This window comes from Danio aesculapii, chromosome 16 (genome assembly GCF_903798145.1).
Source record: "Danio aesculapii chromosome 16, fDanAes4.1, whole genome shotgun sequence".
Lineage (NCBI taxonomy): Eukaryota > Metazoa > Chordata > Actinopteri > Cypriniformes > Danionidae > Danio > Danio aesculapii.
In genome coordinates this window covers 42,937,581-42,962,151 of record NC_079450.1, presented here as the reverse complement: position 1 = coordinate 42,962,151, position 24,571 = coordinate 42,937,581, and the positions used below count along the sequence as shown (strand labels likewise).

Below are 24,571 nucleotides of genomic sequence, written 5' to 3'. Positions count from 1 at the left end.
AATTGGTGTAATGCATGATGGAACGTGAAGTCCGGGTGAATGGCTGGTCAAGTATACATATATCTGGAGTGCCCTCTAGTGAGAATAGTATGTAGAATATGGAAAAGCCCTGCACAGGCCTTAAATCTAAGCCCTATCCCGGCCCTGGCCCGAGACGTACAGGCTATAGCCCTGCCCTTGTCCGCCTGAGTCCGACCCGAAGCTTGTTTTTTTCCCTCGCTAAACAGCTTATACTGTTACACCCATTAAAACAGACCAGATTTGCTTTAATAGAAAGTTTGTATTTAGTTTCGTTTTTTATCAGAATAATTTAGAGAAACATTTGGAGTTTTTTTGTTTTTTAAATGTAAGATTGAGTTTACGTGACATTGATATTCAAGTGGTATGTGGTCCACAGTGAATTTACTCAATTTAACCCAGCACCGCCTGCAGCCGTACGGCTGTATGCACTGTGCGTACCTACCATGAGGGCGCGAATTCATGCAGCTTTTTTATTTATTTATTTATTACATAATTCAAATTGATTAATAAACAGTATACACTACAATATATTAACAAAGCAAAAAAGAAGGAGAATAAATAAAGGTGTGTGTTTGTGTGTATGTACTTGCATGGTGGGAAATGGGTAAAGAAATGTATTGCCTATAGTTTTGCTGAAGTTTTTCCGCACACTAAAACTTACAATTTAGAGAGCTATTGTTTAAAACAAGGTTCAAAAAGAGTAAACGCTCTTTAAAACAACTAAACTTAATTGAGACATTTGCCAAAAGGCCTAAAACTAATGAGACAAATATTGATCTGCAGTCTCATCAGCAACTGAGCCTGGGGAACTTTATGCTCAGCCAGTGTTTCTTTCATCGGACAATTCAGATCCGCCAGCTGCCTCGCATGGAATCGCTACCATTCAAGGTGTTTTAAACAATTTAAGTTTTGACTTTATTTGGACTTGATTATTATTTCATTTCACAATCCAGTTGGTGTTTTGGCGCTGAAGCATATAGCGGACTTGTTTTGTAGCACTTCACCTCAAATGTTATTCGTTCTTCTATTTTAGCTAGTAGATAACTGACCAACAAAAATATATATTAAAACTAAGAGACAAACTATATGAAATTTCCAAGAAATATATATGAATTCTATTTTTGTTTGAGCCCATCAATTACTCAACTGGATGATTTGTTTCGGTCAATAGAAATTAAGGATTAAATTAATGCTTCACTACCACAATCCTCTGTCATATATTTGCAAATTTTTTAATATGTCATAATTTTAAAGATTACGTCTTGAGCGTCTGATTTTTCCTTGGTGCTTTTGTGCTTTTATTACATTTCAAAAAAATATATTAATATTAAAAAGGAAACAAATTATGTCGTAACGAATGCCCTTAAATAATGTAGCCTTTGACAGCAAGCATCAGTGTTTCTTGAGATTGAAATAAGAATAAGGGATGATGAGGTGGGCCGGTGCTGGATTTGTGCATAGTTGGAATAAAATTCTGCAGGCGACTATGGACTTACAGTTGTGCATTGTGCATAACCAGGTGGCTTATCATTTAAAGTTGTGACTATTTGAAAAGCTGACAAGAAGTTTGTCCTTCCTCTAGCATTTTTCACATTATTAAGTGCCCCATTGGCAATTTCTCTCTTTATGTTCTCTATTGTACGTGGCTGGAAATCTCTAAGCACGAGACATCACTGGCGCATCCGGACCGCACGCAATTGCAGTTTTTTCTAATGCAGGCCCGAAGCCCGATATGCGTGCTAGATATGATGTGAAAATCGGCCCGAATGCAGGGCTCTAGAATGTGGTCTGGAGAATTTTGGAAAAAAAAAATTGTTAATTTAATAAATTTTACAATAAGCCTATTTAAATACACACTGTGGAAAAATTATGCGCTGTGAATAGTTTGTATGCACTGTATTAATTGCTGTCCTTGGTTGGGCAGAGTTACTTAACTCAAGTGACATGTACCTAAAGATATTTATATTAACTAGATATATACATTTGAATGTGAGTGGGATTTGCAATGGCAAACATGGTTGCTAGAGTGTTCTGAGTGGTTGATAGGTGGTTGCTAAAATGTTCCTTGGGTGTTATGGGTGGTTGCTAGGCGGTTTTTAAGGCATTGCTAGGTGGTTTCGAGGGTGTTCTGAGTGGTTGCTAAGTTGTTCTGAGTGGTTGCTAAGGTGTTCCTAGGTGGTTGTTAGGATGTTCTTAATGGTTGCCAAGTGGTTGCTAAGGCATTGCTGGGCAGTAGCTAGGGTGTTCTGAAAAGGTTGGTAGGTGGTTTCTAGGTGATTAGGCATTTCTAGGTGATTACTAGGGTGTTCTGTGTGGTTGCTAAGGTGCTGTGTTGTGAATGGTTACTGGAAAGTTGCTAAGGTGTTGCTAGGTGGTTGATAGGGTGTTCTAAGTGGTTGCTAAGGTGCTGTTGTGAATGATTGCTAGGCAGTTGCAAAGGCATTGCTAGGGTGTTCTGGGTGATTGCAAGGTGTTGCTAGGGTGATCTCAATGGTTGCTAGGCAGTTGCTAAGGTGTTCCTAGGTGGTTGCTAGGCAGTTGCTAAAGACATATTAGGCCATTGCTAGGGTAATCTAGGTGGTTGCTAGACAGATGCTAGTGTACACTGGTGTAGACTAGCCTATTTACATATTTGATCAAATCTGGACACTTAGTATTTCTAGCATGTTACAGCACTTAGCTAATCATTATTGCCATGTAGCTAGTCACTGCTAGCATGTGTAGCATATAGAAAGTCCTGTTTGCTAGCATGAGTCACCATGTCTTTATATGTCTCATGTTCTGATGCTGAGATATAGTTGTTGATATATCGTTCCTAGGGTACTCAGTTTTGTTGCTATGGGTGTGGTTACAGACTTTGTTCGGCGCTTGAGCACCTGTCCTTTTTTTCTCTCAAAGAGAAAATTCCCCTAAAATGAAAGTGCCCCTTCGTTTGCCCCCGGATACCCTATCTGCAACACGGCTAAATCGTTAACCAGATTGGTTAACAAGCACCAGTTTTGGCTTTAAATGTTTTTTTTTTTTCAGTGGTAAAGTAATTGTCCTGTGTGCTATTCTACTATGCTGCTGAGGAACAGATGATGTTTGCAGAACAGAATGATGATGCACGTCACACAAAGATTATGTAAAAGTCACATAAAATCTGACATAACTGTGGCACAAATCTGTGTGGTTTGGGCTGTTCACACTGTCATTACTTGAGTCATATGTGGGCAAAAAAATCAGATTTGGGCCACACGTGGCTGCAGTGTGAACGCAGGGTGTTTAAATGCTTTATAGGCATGGCATGAATTTTGATTTGCCTAAAGGCAACCCAACTAATAATGATATAGTTGTTTGTTTGTTTTTTTTTTTACCTGCGCTGAATTAATTATTATAAAGGCAAAATTCTAGATGATAAATTATACATAAAACTATTCTAAACAATTATGAACATTAGATAAAAACATAAACGTGTTGTAATTCAGTTAAGTGCCATAGCAACATTTTCATTTCCCTGTTAAGTAACAAACTTTGTGGATTAAAAATATTTTTAAAGAATCTAAAAAAAAACGGACATTATGAAATATACAGTAAATTCATTTTAAAGTAAAAAAAAACTTTATTTGAGGTAATATTATTAAAATATATTTTAAATAAAGCACTCAAATATTTCATTTTAAAAAGTTTAATAAATTGTTTAGGATAGTGAGGAACTGTAATATTGTAATAATTTTAACAAAAAACTTGTCTGTAATAAAACTGTAATATGGGTAATATATCTTGGATCCATGATCAAAAGAATAGTTTTTTCAAACAGGTGAAATTTTTTTTTTATTATTTTGAACCATGTTAGAGAAAGTCTGAAAGATAATTAAGAACAAATATAAAGAATTATATAACGAGATTCCCCTGAACAAACGGTGATATGCTTGATTACCTGTGTGCTGTAAAACTTTCCCAAAAGGTGATGGAACCATCTGTGCCACAGGTCATGACCCAGGTGTGTGGAATATTTTTTAATTTGGTGCCAACACATACATAAGCATCCAATCCAAAGCCCAACAACAGACTACACAGTAGTGTAGCATGATCCTCACAGTCACCCTGACAACAAAAAATATATAATTTATTTGCAAAGGTGCATGCCGATGTTCCTAAAAGTTGTACGTAGAAATCAATATATTTATTGATGGTTTGATTGGTCAGTTTCAATGCCTAGTGTAAGATTTAACATGATGTCCTTGCCTTGTTCCTGCAAAGAAAGACCATCATAGAGGCCCACTGCTCCTGCCTAACTCCTCCTCCTACCACGGGTGCTCTCTCCTGAGCTAACAGACTAACGAAACGTGCCGCCTGTCGTGGACTCTCAAGCAATCTGCCAGCACGCAATACACGTACATATGAACACACAGGTCGGTTCACCCCATTTTCATCCTGAAAAAAAAAAAAAACAAGCATTAATGACATCTGAAGTAAACACTGTTATTCACATAAATTGTTCTTAGATCAGCATTCATTACAGTGGACTTTTTCACAAGATGATGACGTGTTTGATGGTCATCAGCATCTAAATACCTGGAAAGTTTTGAATATTCTGTTTTTTTATTATTATTACTTTTTTATTTTTTTATTTTTTATTATGTACTTTTATAAAGCTATATTATATATTATATTATATCAGCTTTCACTGTATGCAGATGATATTCAATTATATATTTCAACTAAACCTGACGAGATGTCTAAACTGTCCAAGCTAACTGAGTGTATCAAAGATGTTAAAGACTGGATGACCAACAATTATCTTCACTTAAACTCAGACAAAACAGAATTATTACTTATTGGGCATAAATCCTGTTCACAGCAGATCTCACAACTCGACCTACAATTACAGGGATACAAAGTTAGTGTTAGCTCTACTATAAAAGATCTGGGTGTCATATTAGACAGCAATTTAACTTTTAAAAATCATATATCCTGTCACAAAAACTGCTTTCTTTCATCTGAGAAATATTGCTAAGTTACGAAGTATGCTATCCATTTCAGATGCAGAAAAGCTAGTCCATGCTTTTATGACTGTAATGCACTGTTTGCTGGCTGCCCAGCATCCTCTATTAACAAACTTCAATTAGTACAAAATGCAGCTGCCAGAGTTCTTACCAGGTCTAGAAAATTTGATCACATCACGCCAATTTTCTCCTCCTTACACTGGCTGCCTGTTAAGTTTCGTATTAAATTTTAAATATTGCTTCTTACATATAAAGCTTTAAATAATCTAGCTCCTGTTTATCTATCTAACCAACCTTCTGTCTCGCTACAATCCAACTCGCTCTTTAAGATCTCCAAACTCAGGGCTTCTGGTAGTACCTAGAATAGCAAAGTCGAGTAAAGGAGGTTGAGCCTTCTCATTTATAGCTCCTAAACTCTGGAATAGCCTTTCTGATAACGTCCGAGGCTCAGACATAGTCTCCCAATCCAAAACTAGATTAAAGACCTATCTGTTTAATAAAGCATACACTCAGTGCACCACTTAGCGGGCTTCCACACAGGTTTCTGCACCATGTTTATATACACTATGAACAGCAGCTACGCTCATTCTCTTTATTCTCCATTTCCACCTGGGGATACTCTTCCCGAGGCCCTCAGACTATGCAGAGTCACTGATTCAATCCATGACCAACGACGAGATGATCCCAAGGTTTCCATATCCTGGACCAGGCCGTATCCTGAGCAGCTACTGTGGTGGTCATGGAGGAGTGGATAACATGAGACTGATTCCTGTGACGCTCCAGGGACAGACGAGTCTTCGCTGAGGCCAGCTTCCAGCCTTCGCCGCTGAGACTGCAGCTCTGCACAAGACGTTTGGCCAGCAGAGAAATTAAAATGGTCATGCCCAACTGAGTCTGGATTCTCTCAAGGTTTTTTTTCTTTACTTTCGTCAATTAGTGAAGTTTTTTTCCCTCTCCACTGTCGCAACTGGCTTGCATGGTTCGGGATCTGTAGAGCTGCGCATAGTTGGATTTTCTCTTCAGTGTTTGGACTCTCAGTAGTGATTTTAAACCACACTGAACTGAGCTAAACTGAACTGAACTTAAACACTAAAAACTGAACTACACTGTTCCAATTTACTACGACCTTTTATGTGAAGCTGCTTTGACACAATCTACATTGTATAAGCGCTATACAAATAAAGGTGAATTGAATTGAATATATAGCTATATATAAGCTATATATTTGTATCATATCATCTTTGCATCAAACTACAAAAAATGAATTGCCGCTTATGCAAGATGTTGCTAATGCAATATCTATGGTTGAGACAGTAAATTTGACATTGTTCTCTCTTCTGGCTGCTGTAATCAGTCTCACAAAATTTGGTTTTCCTTTTTTTGAAAGTTTTTTTTAAACAGTACTGTGGAGTTTTCTTTTATTATTTGAGCATTTATGAATACAAAAAAAATTATTTATGCTACCCCCCCATTCACTGCTCTCTAAGTTTACCCAACTATGATGACTTCCGCTTTTGAGATACCCAGAAATCTGTTTGTCCATTAAATCACCTGTGCAAAAATCTTCACAAGTTTGGATTTGTTTGATAGTCGAATGTCCAAGAACTCCTGCCACCACTGTTTGGCGTATACCAAAAACAATCTCTCCTTCTCTGCTGTTTTTTGTCTTTCCAAGGATTTCTGCAAAAGGCAAGAGCATGTTGTTTTAAAGAAACTCTTTAAAAATACAGTCGAGATCAAAATTAGAGAGTAATTTATGAGCACTAGATTTTTTTTTTCTTACAACTAATGTAATTGTTCTAATTTAATAACACAAACACACAAAAAATATTTTATATCTTTACATATTTTTACACTGAGTAATATACTAGTATAAAAATTAAAGAACAACAAAGCTGTAGCACAAAGAAAAAGTAAACTGAAAATTCTGAAGGCTACAGAAGATCAGTAAATAGTATAAAGGCCTGCATTTCAAAATGATATGCTTTGAGGTCCACAAGTGTATAAAACATTCCACTAATAATTTTGTTATAAAATGTTTGGCAATTGAATAAAATGAATAATTAAATATTTTTATAGTAACAATAATAATTTAAAGTATAAATAAATGGATATTTTGCAAACCATTTTTTTTGCCGGTAAATTTTGTTAGACATTGCGCTGGTGTCACTGCAAACCTGACTAAGTGACAGACTGACTGACTGACTGACTCACTGAATGACTAAGCATTAGCATTCTGTTTTTCCATAATAAATATGTATTAAGGACCAAACACAGCAAAAGCAAAATGAAATTTCTGAAGATTGAACCACATGTTGCAAACTTTTAATAAGCTAAGCTCAAAAGATAAGTGACTGCAATGTGAGTTAAAGTGAATGGAGTTACTGAGCTGAGCAATCACAATCATAAGACCACTAAACAGTGCTGTGGCATCTACTGAACATGCGTGAGTTCTCCAGAACATCACAGAATTAATCAATTTAAAGTAGTTAAATGGGACCTATTATGATGTGACGTTTATTGCTTTAATAATGTACTATGTTTTAAAGGAGTAATGGTGGGATAATTACAATATTTTGCTATTAAGCCATACCAGTTGTTCATGCATTGGCATTCTAGGCTAGTGTCTATACTCACTCATTCCGAGGGAGCCAATAACAATAAGGAGGGGAAAATATTTTTATTATTTCGGTGTAGTGCTTCGCTGTAAGAGAAATACAAAATAAAAGAACAAAGTACCATAATATTTTGAAATATGTACTTCATATACAGATGGTAACAGTTTAACGTGTAGTGCATGGACCATCTAATATGTCCGGTACTCTAAGAATTAGCTGATAAATTCAAATTAATTCAAATTAATTCTCGGGGATTCGAATAGGAAGATTCAAATGATTCAAGCTCTAGTAAATCTATGTTATATTATTACGTGGCCAACAATAATAATATAAAACAGGATTTCAGTATTTATACAAGCAAGGTAGCAAGACCATATAGCTGAGGCAGTAACTTAGAAACACATACAACTCCGACAAGGATCTTAAAATGAAACAAGTTTATTAAGCTAAACACACAGTACACTACTCTAAATGACAAACATACAGATACACACACAGTTCTGGTTCTTAGCACTGCAACCTGAGAAAACCACCAAGCAGAGAATCTGACTAATGTTTACTGCTTAAATTTAACACCAGCTTCAGCAAGGAGTTAACGTTGTTTGTGTTACTTGCGTTTTGATGACCAGTCACACTCATCAGCTGGTTGAGGGAAACTCCGGAGAAGCCGATTGGTTGCAGCGCATTGACGTGGCTGGGATGTCCTTTGTTGGAGAGGGTTTTCCTTCGCCTTCTGGAGCGTGGGACTCCCTGTCCCGGTGACGGAGAGTTTGACGTCAGCACGCGGGAAGTTTGTTGAATGGGAATTTCTCCAGTGACTGCTCCAGCAGAATTACGAGACTTAGGAAGTAAGAGTTCAGAGAAGTTGAATGACTGACCCTACTGCTGGATGAGGCTGTGTCCGAGTGTTCACGGGAAAGCGGTTATACGAGCAGAACAGGGTCAGACTGAGGTCATGCGAGTCGCGAACGTACACAGAAGCAGCTTGAGCTCCTGTGAACGGGTTCTCGTTGCCGTAGTGATGTATCGGCAGACAGATGCAGGCTTTACACAGGTAGTTCTTCCGAGAGCGATGTCCAGCAGGCGTGTTGTAAAGACGGGAAGCGTACAACGCAAAGTTTGTGCGGAGAAACCCTTTGTGAAGCCAAACGAAAGCCGTTAAACTTTCACCTCGTTGAAGTTTTATAGTGGCGAGAGTTTAGACCAGCCCACTCTGTGACTGTCCAATGGCACAGCTACTTCGCGAGTCTACCCTCCTTCTTTTTCCTTGTTGTCTCCGACAGGGAGGGGGAGACCCGTAACATAAAACTTCACTTTACTGTTATCAAAACTCAATAAAGCTCTGTAATTAACTACTATTTGCAGATGCAGTTTTATCATTTAAACCAATGTTCTCTTAAGCCTTATAGCTTTAGTTTGACATGAAACATCACGGCTTTTATCAAATACAGTTAATTACATGCGTTACACACGCTACAACGTTTCATTTACATGCACCCCATAGTGAATATACTAGCTTACATACATAGTAAAACATACACAACTATTAGCAATAAAACATTAGAGCAAACACACTTTTAAACGTGAAATGTCCAAAAATCGTGCTGGCTTTTTGTACCGAAACAATACGAGTGTTATCTCCTTTTTTACAGCAAGAGGGGAGGGGGAGGATCACGCGCCCGAAGAGACACACATGTGTTTTTCTTCTTTTGGGTGCAAGTTAATTAACATAGTCATGTAAGGGGCCAAATGGCCAGATTTTCCCAATGGGCCATGTACTTATTAACCCATGGTTGCAACTCGTCCTTTGTTTTATAAAGGTGGAAGGCGAGTGTGTATTGGAATTAAGCTCTGGGCGATACTTAATTAAGAAGGAGACGAAAGGGGCGCAATGAGGCTTTCATGACTGCTAGTTTTAACGCCGCTTAGAATATGGCTGAGTTCCTACAGTCCCCCATTTGGATGGTGATGTCGCTGAATCGACCATCGGCAGACACTGGAAGAAGAGGCAGTGAAAGGAAAGAACAGGCACACACAAGGCACAAACAACATGTCCATCACAGACTGAATTCTGGTGAAGGTATTAGACAAATTGGCATAATCGGGTTAGAAACACTTGACGGTTGAGGGATACCTTTATAAGGGTTGCGACAATCAATTTATTTGGCTAATCGTAAACGGTGAGGATGGTAGGCGATGGCGGAGGCAGCTCGATTAAGGTTAACGAATTCTCAGGTTCTTGGTCCTCTTCGCATTTGTTACATGCATCTCGGATGGCAGTCACTCTCTTGTGGAGGAGATAGGCGAGCGTCAAAGTTACAACGTAGCCAACAATAGTAGAAACGCACAGAGCCATATCGGCAGCCGACCAAGACCGAATGATTGGAGAGCCAGGGGGAGGAAGGCGTGCAATGGCCTCCAATGCGTCGTCGACTGGGGTAAAATCGATTAATTGTGTTCCTTCCTCCTTGATCCTTTGTTCCAATTCAGGATCAAGGGTAAAGGAATGTTACTTGCTAAATGGTGAGATTTCCAGTTCGGTTTGATACTCGTCCTCGGGAAGATGGTACAAGGCCAAATCGTCAATATGAAGGATCGAGCCCTTAGGGACAGTGATCCACAAAGTTTGATCGGGAAGGTTAATACGAGTGGTGGTGTCGTGCTGATCATACGTAAGTGTAGCGATACGCACGGGGGTGTTAACTAACCATCAGTTACCGACAAGTTCAACTTGGGTTGCCTCAACTTGGGCCCGTGGCGTAGCTTCGGCGGGACAGCTGGTATCAGGTCTAACCGATTCCAGGCTGCAGGTGCCGTCAGTGTTATCGCGAACGAAGGGCTTACTAGGGGACAGATAATGTATCTCTTTGGTAAGAGTGCACATTTTTAGGTTAGGGGCCAAATACAACTGCTCGTTATTATCGTGGTACGCAATGACGTCAGGGGTATGAATTTTCACATAGGTGTCTCCTTACCAAAATCCAACGTTTAAGACACCTTTGAGACGATAAATGTTGGCGGTGTCAATTATCGGTAGACTAAGCAAAAAGGCTAGGTCGCCTGCTTCTGGATCCACATATAAGGGAATAGCACTGCCCAGAGAGAAAGCAAGGTAAGCTTGGATCGGGCTAGTGGGGCCCGTAGTGGCAGAGGTCAGGACGTTTTAAACTAGAATTAGGGGTATCAGGTAATGTGGAATTCTACCCATAGCCAGATTATCGACTGAGGAGCTCACTTCTTGTAGCATGTCAGCCATGAGAGTGGTTAACAGCTGCGTTTGAGCTAAATCGCTTTGAATAACCGAGAATAGCTTGGTAATGGATTTGATTGTTTGGTTTAAGAGAGTGCTATGCCTGTTAAGGACTGTAATAGTTCCGTTTAGTGATTTAGTGATTTTCCAAAGGTTTGTAAGACACGGCTCTGGACTGCGAGCTGTTGGCAGATTTCAGGTATTTCGGCCTGAATTTCACCCACATGCTGCCTTACTGTGGCCAAATTTACGGCATTAGCGGTACTCATGCCAATGTTGAACAGAGTTCCTACAGCTGCGGCAGCCCCCAGCAAGGCGCCCAAAAATCGTTTGGGACGCCGGTGGTACCCGCTAAGTTCAGCTTGGGTTACCGTCATTTTCTGCAATTGGTGCAGCATGTGTGTAACATCTTCTGGGGCATGAGCAAGAATTTCCTGGGTCCAATGACTACCGGCCCAGGTGGTTTGGGAGGCTGTGGGAGTGTAGTGAGCTCTGACAACTTCGCGGGGATTAAGTCGGACGTACACCTTTTGGGTGTGCATTTTACAGTTAGTTATCAGTAACCCTGGTTGTTCGCGGAGTACTATCCCTGATGCTGGTCCCGGCGACGCGACTTCTGGCTGAGGTGTGACCCCCATTACGCAAAAGATCAGAACGGTGAGACCAATCATCTTCCTGGTAATAGAATCAAAGGAAACAAATTAGATTTGGAAATCATGTCACCCTGAGGGATTTGATTATTATGTGTGTGTATTCTACTGTTTTTACAGCCTGTTTTTCTGTTCTCTCTACTGTGTCTTTTCACTGCAGAAATGTGTGTGGGTATGCATATTCTGTTCATCTTATCTCGATGTGGCCGGAACATTTCGTCTTTGAGCAAAAGCAACTATCTGACTCGCTCACAGATGCGTGCATACCTACACGCACACATTCTCACGTATCCTGGTTGCTGTAAGCTGTTTTTGTATCGTTGTTTCCCTCCTTCTATGATAATTTTCTTTTGTGTTAGGGCTCAGCTACAGGCGGATCCTCAATGTGTATATAAGATTGCTCTTCCCTCCCTTGTGTCAGAATTAAATCATACTGAACCATTCAGCTGATTTTCTTCTCATCTTTTCCAAGCTTGGACGGTCTTGATGCAGACACTCACTGGTGATACAAAATACTAGAGTGAAGGGACCTAAGGAAAAAACGGATTTTCCAACACACCCTGAGTGGCAAACGAAAAATTTCAAGAACAATTACAACAATTTGGTGACTGGAGTCAATCCTAAATTTAGGCCTTATGCTTAGCTTGCATAATTCTATGTGAGTCCCTCAGGATAGGACTAGAAGAGCAAATTAAACACGGAAAAGGAGAAGAAAATGAAGAAACGAGAGACATAAAGGGAACTCAGGTAGGTAAAAAAAAAAAATCAGTGACGCAGTGTCACAAATCTGGATAGGCTCCTCTCTACTAGGGGTTTTCTAGCAGGACTGTGGAGGAGAGAGCATTAATGTTGTGTTAAGCACAGTTAACTAGGTGTTCCCTAGATTGTCTTGGGTTATGTTAGTGTAGTGTAGAGGATAGGACAGTTGGTCAGAGTCAGTAGCTTTGGTCCTCCCCCATTTCTGGTTGGCTGGGCCCCCAGTGCCTCTTGATCTGGTTTCGATGAACCCATCGAAGAACAGGGTCACTGCGCCCTGACCTGATTTTGATTTGGTAGGCCACAGGTGAGAGTTTGTCAACGATCTCATGAGGTCCAGTCCAGTGAGGCAGGAACTTCTTGGACAGACGGTGAGGAGTGTTCTGTCGTGGTAGGGCGAAGCTGTAGTACCACACTTTGTCTCCGACATTGAATTCCTGGTATGAGGCCTTTTTGTCGTAGTAGGCCATGCGTCCTTCCGCACTCCTTTGGAGTTGTTGCTGTGCAAAGGCGAAAGTTGACCTTAGGTGCTGATGTAGCTCTTCAAGGTACTGGTGAGTGGTATAGGTGGTGACGAGATTCATGTCACCTGGTTGGTACAGCAGGTGTAACGGGGAGTGTCATCTGCCGTCCTGTCATCATCTCAAACGGGGGTATCCCAGTAGAGCGATGAGGGGTGACCCTTATTGCCATCAGTACAAGAGGGAGCTTGATGTCCCAGTCCTTTTGATTGGCAGACACATACATTTTCAACATGCTAACCACTGTCCTGTTGGCTCGTTCCGCTTGACCAGAGGAGATTGGGTGGTGGCTTATATGAAGCTTGGCTTGGATTCCCAGAAGTTTCCACACTTCCTGCATGACTTCGGCTGTAAAGTGGGTTCCTCGGTCAGAGTTGACTCCAAACGGCAGGCCGAATCTTGAGAAGATGTGGTTCATTAACAGACAGGCTGTAGTTTCTGCTGTATCGTTGGGAGCAGGGAGACATTCGACCCATTTTGTGAATTCGTGGACTACTGTCAGAAAGTATTTGTTGCCCCGCGCCGAACGTGGCAGAAGTCCTACCCAATCGATTTGGAGGTCTGACCATGGGAAGGTCATTACTTTCCTTTGCAGCGGTGCTCGGTAGTTTGGGTTTGCTGCTCGGAATTGGCAACACACTAGGCGTCCCTTTACGTACTCCACTACATCCTGTTGCATGCCAAGCCAATATGCTACCTGTTTGAGCATTTTGTAGGTGGCTTTGGCGCCATGATGTCCAGCGCATGGTGCATCTTGGGCGTACATCAGCATCATCCCCCTCTGGCCACGAGGTATGACGAGTCATGGTTGAGTGAGTACCTCGGGGACATATGTGAGTATGCCTTCTGCGAGATGCAGCAGGTGCTTGATGGAATTGAGATGGCAAAGTTCCGAGGACTTGGCCAGGTCAGAGGCTGAGAGTTGATTAGCCGTAGGGTCAGAGATGTGAGCGACCATAGTTTGCAGAACTTTATCCGAAGCTTGAAGGGTGACAAGATCAGTGGCAGCAAACTGTGGTGAGAGAGCTAGTTGGGAGGTGGCGGGGTTTTGCACAGTCGTGGTGTGCTGTTGGCGGGTAATGGCTGCCACATTTGGGTTGGGTGGGTGGGTTTGAAATGTCCAAGGCTCTCCATGTAATGCGCCTGCTTTGGCGAGGGCGTCCGTTTGGTCATTGAAGTCTTTATCTTGCCCTGGGAGGCGTGAATTTCCACGGACCTTTTTCCAATAGACGAGCATGTCGTGTTTGGTAACAATAGAGTCGCATGACTGGAAGAGTTCTTGATGCTTGACAGGTTTGTTGTTAGCTGTTAGCTGTTGTTTTGTTTCCATCCCACTAGATGGCATGTGAAGCTCAGCCAAGCATAGTTTGAATCGGTGCAGATAAGGAGCTCTCTGACGTTGTGAGATACAGCTAGTTGCTGGGTGATGAGAACAGCTGCGATTTCTGCATACTGTGATGAGTGAGGGCCGAGTTTGAATTGTTGTGGTGTGCAGGGGTCATCATCGAGCCAGACCACGCCCGCTCCAGCTTTCAAGTTGCCCTGGTGATTGTATGAGCAGCCATCCACATATGCAGTGGTCATTCCTTCACATACGTTCTCCTCAAATTATCTGTGATACATCAGTTGTGGGGGTACCGGATCTTTGGGCTCTGCTGAGGTGCACGGCATGTCAGTCGAGCAATTCTGGCAGGTTGCTAGCCCATTTCCTAGGGACGATTTGTGGTTTTGAGCATATCTTGCCTCAACGTCCCGTCCTTGAAGTGCCATTAGCCAGGTAGCTATGCGTGGATTGGTGACCACGCCATCTCTGATTCGCTGGCTGTTGAGGAAGGTCACTGGCTAGTGGCATGTCTCCATGATCACTTTTTGCACTCCAATGCAGTTGGAGAAGCGCTGGATGGCCCACACAGTGCACAGTAAAGACTTTTCACAATTTGAGTACTTGCATTCTGGTGAAAGCAGGGTTTTGCTGGCATAGGCGACCACTCGCTTGTCTTTGTCATGGAGCTGGTACAGCCCTGCGCTGAGGCAATGCTTGGAGAAACCTGTGTCCAGGTAGAACTCCTTGCTTGGGTCTGGGTAGGCTAGGCATAGAGCAGAGCACAGGCGTTGTTTGAGTGTGCTCATAGCTTTGTCTTGGGCTTCTGCCCATGCAAAAGGTTTATCCTTTTTCAGGAGGGAGGTCAGTGGTCGTGCAAGGTCGGCGTAGCCTTCGATGAACTTGAGTAATTGCACACTTCCAGAAAGCTTCTTAGCTCAGACACATTGGTGGGTGTTTTAATGCTTTGGATTGCCTGGGTATGGCTAGACTGCGGTTCAATGCCATTTTGTCCCACGAGCAGGCCCAACGTAATTCACTTTTTACACCATTGTCCCTTGTTGAGGGCAATCTTTGCTCCTGCGATTGTCAACTGGTTAAGGACGTGATCATCTACCTTTGAGCTTTTCAGGAGAACATCATCGACATAGACAAGATTACCTCTGGCTCTGGCATCAGGGCATGCTTTGTTCAGGAAAATGTTGAATTCTGCTGGTGAATTAGCATAGCCGAAAGGGCACCGTATAAAGGTGTATTGCTGATTGCCGAAGGTGAATGCCAGATTGTGTTGGTCATCAGGGTGGACTGGAATTGTCCAGAACCCGGAGGCGACATCTAGTGTTGAGAGAATTGTTGAGCCTTTGATTTTGGGGATTTCCTGGTCCAACTGAGTCATAGGCCATCGTGACAAGGGCACCTACTGGTTCAACTTGCGGTAGTTGATAGTAGGTCGCTATTTCCCATTGGGTTTTAGTACTGGCCATATTGGGGCAGAGTACGTGCTGTTACAGGGGCGGATGACCCCCTTGGTCAACATGGAGTCAATGATTTCTTGCACTGGCTCGTATGAGGCAATCGGGATTTTATAATGTCTCACAAATGTGGGTGGCGCATTTGGGTGAGTTGGTATGCGCCCGGTGTTGATGTTGGTTAGGCCACAGTCCAGGGAGTCTTTGGCGAAGGAGTCTTTGTACTTGTACAAAACTTCTTTGAGTCCTTGGCGAGCTGCTTCTTTGTGGAGGGCGTCAGCCTCACTAAGGATCTGTTGGAGCTGTGCCTCGAACCCAGCATAGGGTTCTTCAATCGAGTTATTTGAGGGACTTTGGGTTTGGATGGCAATTGGCTTAGGTGTTTCTGTTGTAGGCTGTGCTGAGACTGCATAGACCGTGAGGTGGGTGTCATCTGTCAGTTCGGATCGGCATACACTTTCCCTAGACACTGGCACGGCGGAAGTTATGGTGATGTTTCCATGTGGTCGTGTAAACATCACTGTGTCATCATCTTCGTCAGACAGTGGGTGGGCTGGTATTGGGCCTATGACAGGTACCATCAGGTCGGAGTCATGAAACGACATCATCATTCTCATCATTTCTTGAGGGTCGAAACCAGATGGGGTAGTTTCTTCTTGTTGGGATTGAGATCGATTTCGGTCAGTGGAGAATCGGCGTGAGTCCAGGGTTTTGTCGTCGTCCCTTGGACGCACCGTTGGATTGTGACTAGCTTTTTCTCCTTTGATTGCCGAATGAAGTGGATTGAGGCCACGGTCTCTCCCAGTGATGTTCAGGAGAGCGTTGTCGTCCAGAGGGTCCATCATAGCGACTGTTCCTCTGTCTAGATCTAGCGTCAGCATGAGAGTCCCGTTGTCTGCGGGGTGCCGATGCCTTCCCCTCTTGAGCAGACAGCTCGGTTTTGTCTGGACGTTGGGCACCCTCTAGTGCCAGTTCTGGACTTTGGGTTTTGACGGCCAGAATAGTGGTGGTTTTGGCGCTCTTTTCTGAAGCTATCTTCTGTTTACCATAGGTTTTATGTGCCAAATCTCGTAACTGTTGCACAGTCATTGTTCGTGGGCATGCAAGGACTCCCAGATGGTGGCTTATAGCAGGATGGAGGTTTCGCAGGAATAGAATCTTGAAGTTCAGATCTTCCATTTCAGGTTCATTCCGAGTTCCAAAATAGGCTCGACTGAGCCGGCTGTAGTATGCTTGAGTGGGCTCGTTACGGCCTTGCTTCATCTCAAGAGCAGCCACCAGTCCTCTTTCCAATTCGGGGTCAGCAAATTCTTTGATGAGAGCTTCTTGGAGTAGGTGGTAGTCATTCTTTGTGCGAGCTGGCTGTCGGTCTAGGAAGCTGCGTACTTCAGGGCTGGATGTCGCCCGAAGCAGGTAAAGTCTATCTTTGTCTAAGACATTGGGTCTCATTTCCAGATGGAAATCAATGTCTTGCAGATAGGCGTGGACCTCCTGACCACCTGGCACACTTGGGGTGAACTTGCCAATGTTCCTGGCCAGCTTATCAAGGTCTTTGAGATCCATGTTGTGCGCTGACACCAAAGAGTCCCAAATGTCTCGCACTTGCTAAGTTCTTAGCATTGCAACCTGAGAAAACCAACAATCAGAGAATCTGACTAAGGTTTACTGCTTAAATTTAACACCAGCTTCAGCAAGGAGTGAACGTTGTTTGTTACTTGCATTTTGATGACCAGTCACACTCGTCAGCTGGTTGAGGGAAACTCCGGCGAAGCCGATTGGTTGCACGGCGTTGACGTGGCTGGGATGTCCTTTGTTGGAGAGGGTTTTCCTTCATCTTCTGGAGCGTGGGACTCCCTGTCCTGGTGACGGAGAGTTTGACGTCAGCACGCGGGAAGTTTGTTGAATGTGAATTCCTCCAGTGACTGCTCCGGCAGAATTACGAGACTTAGGAAGTAAGAGTTCAGAGAAGTTGAATGACTGACCCTACTGCTGGATGGGATGCGTCCGAGTGTTCACGGGAAAGAGGTTATACGAGCAGAACAGGGTCAGACTGAGTTCATGCGAGTCGCGAACTTTCACAGAAGCAGCTTGAGCTCCTGTGAACGGGTTCTCGTTGCCATAGTGATGTAACGCCGGACAGACGCAGGCTTTACACGGGTAGTTCTTCCGAGAGCGATGTCCGGCAGGCGTGCTGTAAAGACGGGAAGCGTGCAACGCAAAGTTTGTGCGTAGAAACCCCTCGTGAAGCCAAACAAAAGCCGTTAAACTTTCACCTCGTTGAAGTTTTATAGTGGCCAGAGTTTAGACCAGCCCACTCTGTGACTGTCCAATGGCACAGCTACTTCGCGAGTCTACCCTCCTTCTTTTTCCTTGTTGTCTCCGACAGAGAGGGGGAGACCCGTGGCATAAAACTTCACTTTACTGTTATCAAAACTAAATAAAGCTCTGTAATTAACTACTATTTGCAGATACAGTTTTATCATTTAAACCAATGTTCTCTTAAGCCTTATAGCTTTAGTTTGACATCAAACATCACAGCCTTTTTCAAATACAGTTAATTACATGCGTTACATACGATACGACGTTTCATTTACATGCACCCCATAGTGAATATACCTGCTTACATACGTAGTAAAACATACACAACTATTAGCAATAAAACATTAGAGCAAACACATTTTTAAACGTGAAATGTCCAAAAATCGTGTGGCTTTTTGTACCGAAACAATACGAGTGTTATCTCCTTTTTTACAGCAAGAGGGGAGGGGGAGGATCATGCGCCCGAAGAGACACACGTGTCTTTCTTCTTTTGGGTGCAAGTTAATTAACATAGTAATGTGAGGGGCCAAATGGCCGGATTTTCCCGATGGGCCATGTACTTATTAACCCATGGTTACAACCCGTCCTTTGTTTTATAAAGGTGGAAGGCGAGTGTGTATTGGAATTAAGCTCTGGGCGATACTTAATTAAGAAGTAGACGGGTTTAGCTATGGGGCGCAATGAAGCTTTCATGACTGCTGGTTTTAACTACGCTTAGAATATGGCTGAGTTCCTACAAACGTGTTCCCTCTGCTGCCACACTCACCACACATTTGTGGTGGTAATATCTGCAAAATGTGCCTGCAACTTTTGACCGCTGGGTGGCTCCAAACAGGTTAAAAACTTTGATTTCCATAGATACATTTTTTTTGTGATTTTGTTGTAAGCACATTCAACCATGTAAAGAACAAAGTATTTAATAAGAATATGGTTGAAAGCAAGATTATTAGCCCTCCTGTGAAATTTTTGTTCTTTTTCAAATCAAGTGACATTTAATGTCACAATGTTAATTTTCACAGTATTTAATTGTTTGTTTTCTTTTGGAAAAAGTATTTGTTTTAAATAAAAGTATTTGTTTTAAAGTAAGTAAAAAGTTTTCTGCTACAAAAGCATTTTTAAAATATTTTAAAAACATTAAAACATTTTTGAGGTCAGCATTAAGTATTAGCTCCCTTAAGATTTTTTTTTTCAGATTGGCTACAAAACTAATTTATCTGCTTAAGTCTTAAAATTGCACTTTAACTTTGCTATATACTGCATTTGTTAAATAAGTTAAATTGTTCTCTAATATCTACATAGTAGAGTAGTAGCACTACTACATAGTAGTAGTTCATGGCTTTTAGCAGTTCCAAGTTTTATATGCTCATATATTACTCCATAAAATACCCCTAGAATCAGAAGGTCCATGATTGACCATTTATGGTTTGTGTCGTGAATATTAATGAGCATCAATCAAATGTAAATACTAGTCAAAGATAACAAAACACATCATGGAGTTTTTAAATTAAGGCTTTTATTATTAAGAGAAAACAAAGTCCAAAACTACATTGTCCTGTGAGAAAAAGTGTTTGACCCCAAAACATTACTTAATTCTGGTCACCCAGGCTGGATTACTGCCACATCAGTTCGTAGAGCTAGATGATTAATCAAAAATAAACTGAAACAGAAATTCATAAACTATAACCGAAGTAATTGCCCCATGTTGTTATTTGTGAAGTATAAATATTGACATTGGAGTAGCCTAGTCAAAGTCCTGACCTGAAATTAATTGAGATGCTGGGGCATGATCTTAAAAAGCCTGAATTTCTGTAACTGAATTTCAACAATTCTGCAAAGATGAGGTTGCCAAAAATTCCTTTACAGCCTGGTAACATACTCATTGCAAGTTATTGAAAATGCTTGATTGCAGTTATCACTGCTAAGGGTGGCCCATCCAGTTGTTAGGTTTATGTGGCAAACACTTTTTTTTTCAAAGGGCTATCTAGTTTTGGATTTTGTTTTCCCTTAAAAATAAAAACTTTAATTTAAAAATTGCTTGATGCGTTTACAGTTTTATGCAAAAGTTTGGGCACCCCTGATGATTATCATCATTGCAAGTCAAAGTCTGCTCGCCTTTCAAAGCAGCAATTTCATTAGCATATATTTTATACCCTATGGGAAAAGGCAACATTTCAGTTCTGACATAACATTTATTTAATCAACAGATGCAATGCAATTTAAATCATCACAAAAACCAACAGGTGCAAAAAAATTGGCCACCTTAATAGAAACATCAATATTTACTTTTGCTGAAATGCAGCCTGTAGACGCTTCTTATAGCAAAGGATAAGTCCTTGAATTCTTGCTGAAGGCATTTTGAAACATTTTTTCTTGCAGAATTTCTACAGTTTATTCCGGTTTGATAGGTGCCGAGCATGAACAGCCGCTTTCAAATCAATCCATAGAAGATGGCCATTCTAGAAAATTGTATCATGTCTGAGCATGAATTCGTTGGTAGATTTGGAACTTCGCTTTGGGTCTAATGTAGAGTATTGTTATCACTTTCCAACTTTCAACAGTAGATCATTAATCAAATGTCATCAATCGATCCATCCATGTGTACGAGGTGTTTATTATGCAATCAAGTTCCGGACTATGGCAGCCACATGTGACTGGAACGAGCCGGCACTCAGCACATTTTCTGAAGGGTCTTAATGCAGAGGTAAAAGATGAGCTCCTGGCCCACGATCTTCCTTTCCGACTAGCTTCCATCCATTGGTGGAGCTGGCAACTGGAGTGGATAAGCGTCTTGACCGCTGTCACCGCTTTCGCACCTGTGTCATCAGCTCCTCATTCTGGTCCAATCTTCACTGACATCACTGCCCGAGACGGAGCCTATACAACTTGGTTCCATGCGCATTTCAGAAGTGGAGCGACAGCGCTGGCTGGTGGCGAGATTGTGTATGTACTGTGGGGGATCGCTCTTAGATGTCCAGTAAATGATCGCCAGTAAACAGGGGAGTACTGGCGAAAGTGACCACCCTTTCCCCATCACTTAGTTCCTTTTTCTCACTGGCTGCCACTCTGCACTACAGAGATTTGTCTGAGGGTAATTTTTTGGTGCTGAGGATAATTTTATAGATGAAGCCTGGGCATTAAACCATAAGATCCTGTTTAAGACCCTCGACCACCCTCCCACCAGGATCGAACGAGTCACATCCCCTGTGAGTCTCATTGTCTCTGGCAATCACAAAGAGACAATATCTTTTTATTTGTTTTGTTCCCCTTTTACCCCCATAGTCTTGGGTCACCCATGACTCATCCAGCATAACCCACATATAGTCATGGAGCCTATCTTGTCATGGTAAATGTCTTGTCTTCAGGAAGAGCCCGGAGATTTATCTGGTGTTCCTGAGGAATATCACAATCTGCGACCAGTTTTAGCCATTCCCGGGCTGTTTCTCTCCCTCCTAATCGCTCATATGATTGTTGCATTGACCTCATCCCGGGGAGCACTTCTCCCCATGGTAAACTCTATTTCTTATCTGATCCCGAACATCAAACATTTAAGAATTATCTTGTCGAATTGCTCGCTGCAGGCACCATTGTTCAGTCAACCTCACCAGCCGACGCAGGGTTTTTCTTCATTAAAAAGAAGGATGGGTCTTTACTTCCCTGCATCAATTATAGAGGGTTGAACAGCATTACTATAAAGAACTGTTATCCTTTACCACTCATAACTTTAGCTTTCGAGATCCTGCAGGGAGCTTAAAGTTTTTACTAAACTAGATCTGTGTAATGCTTATCACTTGGTGCACATAAGAAAGGGTGACGAGGGTCACTTCGCCTCGAAGTAGATGCGTCTAGTGTGGGCGTTGGAGCCATTCTCTTTCGCCTTTTTCTCCCACCGCCTCTCACAACCCGCCGAGCACAATTAAGATGTCGGAAATCGCAAGCTCCTTGATATCCGACAAGCCATCGGCGAACGGCATCATTGGTTAGATGAATCTACTATCCCTTATACATATCCCAAAATGTTTAAGAAGAACGCAAGACTGATCCATACAAATGAAAAAGGTGGTCTTGAGGAAATTAAAAGCATTTCTCCCAATGCTTCTGATATCTTCTAAATCATCCAATCTGGGCAAAAGAAAAGGATGAGTGTGGACTTCTGACAGGTGTAAAACCAGTCAAATTGACAGGAACTCCCACTCCAGTTGCCAAGCAATATCCTTTCAGTAAGGAAGCAATACAGGGAGTGAAATCAATCATAGGAAAATTACTGAAGCAAGGAGTGCTAGTCAAAACCAACATTGCCTGTGACTCACCCGTTTGGCCTATAAAGAAAGTTAATGGAACATGGAGACTCACCATAGACTACAGAGTCGCGAATAAACATATTGATAAAATCACCCCATTAGTAGCAGATCCATCTACAATTTGTAATAGTCTGCCATGAGATTGTAACATTTTTACAATAACTGATAAGTCTAATGAATTATTTTCTGTACCCTTGCACTCTGACAGCCAGGCATGGTTAGCTTTCACAGTTGACTATGAACAATACCAGTGGACACGGTTACCACAGGGATTTCAAAATTCCCCAAGCATTTATCATTAAGCTGTCAGATGTGATTTGTGTGACCCAGAATGTCCAGTCAAAAAGTCTACCATAATTCAGTATGTCGATGATATTTTGATTGCCTCGATCGATCATGAGGTACATAAAACTGAATTGGCAGCATTGTTAGACTATTTGCACAAAAAAAGGACAAATGCAGTATTCACAAAGCTCAAATTGCTAAAAACCAAGTTACTTTTCTGGGCCAAACAATTGGTACAGGAAATAGATCCATTACACAGGATCGAGCAGCTTCAGTCATATATACCTCACCCTACCACCAATAAAGCACTCAGATCATTCTTAGGAACAGCAGGTTACTGTCGACCTTGGATAGAAAATTATGCCTCAATGGCCCAGCCACTCTATGACATATTGAAAGGTGAGGTTAAGGATTCTGATGCTGTTTGTATGGTAGAAAGCTTAACACTTTCAATAATTTGAAGACTGCGCTATGTCAAGCACCCGCATTAGGGATTGCACAATCAGATTTAGCCTTTGGTACTTTATGTTCATGAACACTCAGGCTTTATGACAGAATGTTTAATGCAAGATCATGGGGGAAGTTTACGTCCAATTCATTACTATTCTGGTAAACTTGACATAGTCGCTCAAGGTATGGGTCCATGTCAGCAGTACAGGCAGTTCATCTAGCTCTTCAGGCTTCAGCAGTAATGGTGTTAGGTCAGACTGTAAATGTAAGATGCCCTCACGCAGTGTCTGCACTAATGAATCAAGCAAAAATTACTTCTGTCACCTCCTCTCGTTAGGGAAATTGGTTAACGACCCTCACAGCCCCAAAAGTCATTTTACAGCATGCACCAATCACAAATCCATCCTCATGTATGATGTCTGCATTGACTGAGTGTTAGAGGATGAGAGTGAAATGACTAATGATTGTGTTACGCTTACTTATAGAATGGGGAATGTTTGTTGATGGTTCAGCACAAATCATTGAAGGTAACAGACAAGCAGGTTATGCAGTAACCTTCACCACAGAAGTAATAGCTACAGGCAGTCTTCCAGATCACTTTTCAGCTCCAGCTGCAGAACTAGTAGCTTTAACTAGAGCATGCAGGCTAGCTTCAGGATCAGTTGCAAATATCCACACTGATTCCAGATATGCTTTTGGGGTAATTCATGATTTTGGTGTCATTTGGCAAAGCAGACAGGGATAGGATAGGACACATGGAACAGTGGGGTGCCCAGGGAAGAACTGATGCATTAAGGGATTGGGGGCCACCCCTGGGTGAAGACGACCTCATAGGACCTTCCCCCACTTATTAGCCCATCCTAACAACTATAACAGAATTAGATGGAACAGAGGATACAAAACTAGTGTTTTACAATTTTTTTTTCCTTTTTGCAACAAATACTGTTTCGTGCCTTTTGTTTTCTTTCTTATTCTGTGCAGATACAACTTGTTGTCCTGAGACCCATAGACATCAACCTTCTCGCCTACAAGTCCAGTCACTACCTTCAAAAGACAACTAGAGCCACTGCTAAACCAACCAATCACAGAAGAACACACAAAGCAGAAAACTACCAACAGGAACATCAGTCATCTATCAATATGATCAAGATTGCCATGCTAGTGATCATCAGGAACATCGCACAAGACTCACGAAACAACATATTCTTAGAGCTGATAAATATGTCAAAAAATGCCTTGTTTGCTGGAAAGAACATCTGCAAGCCACACCCACCTTCAGTAGGAGCAGGAATCTTCTGGGTGGCACATCCCATGTAACTCCACCCCAAGCTCTCTACATCTGCATAGCTCAGCTCCTACCACAAATGAAGAAGATGGCTGCATTCCAGGACTCACTTGTGCACAAACATGGTGGTCAAAAACTCTTGGAGCAATAATTCCTTCTTATGGTGTGATGCAAGCCCTTGATCAAATCAGAAGCTTATCAAATTCTGTTCAGAAACTGGCCAATAATACAGCTTTGGCCCTGGGTAATATCACAGACACTCTTGCTCCACACAAGATAATGATCTTACAGAACAGAGTGGCCTTGGATTACATTCTAGCAAAGCAAGGGGGAGCTTGCA

The 24,571-nt window shown here is 42.0% G+C and overlaps 1 protein-coding gene across 3 annotated transcripts in view; it reads right to left on the bottom strand.

The window, feature by feature from the left end:
• Positions 1-24,571, bottom strand: part of cep76 (centrosomal protein 76) — an 88,107-nt gene that overhangs the window by 33,127 nt on the left and 30,409 nt on the right. For 2 of the 3 annotated variants that reach the window (XM_056474814.1, XM_056474811.1), the window contains exons 7-9: positions 6,561-6,689; positions 4,249-4,437; positions 3,941-4,107 (exon numbers count right to left, since the gene is read on the bottom strand). In XM_056474814.1, coding sequence (XP_056330789.1) covers positions 3,941-4,107; positions 4,249-4,437; positions 6,561-6,689 — 485 coding nt within the window. The remainder of the gene's footprint in view (positions 1-3,940; positions 4,108-4,248; positions 4,438-6,560; positions 6,690-24,571) is intronic. The other variant, XM_056474812.1, reaches the window with a different exon arrangement.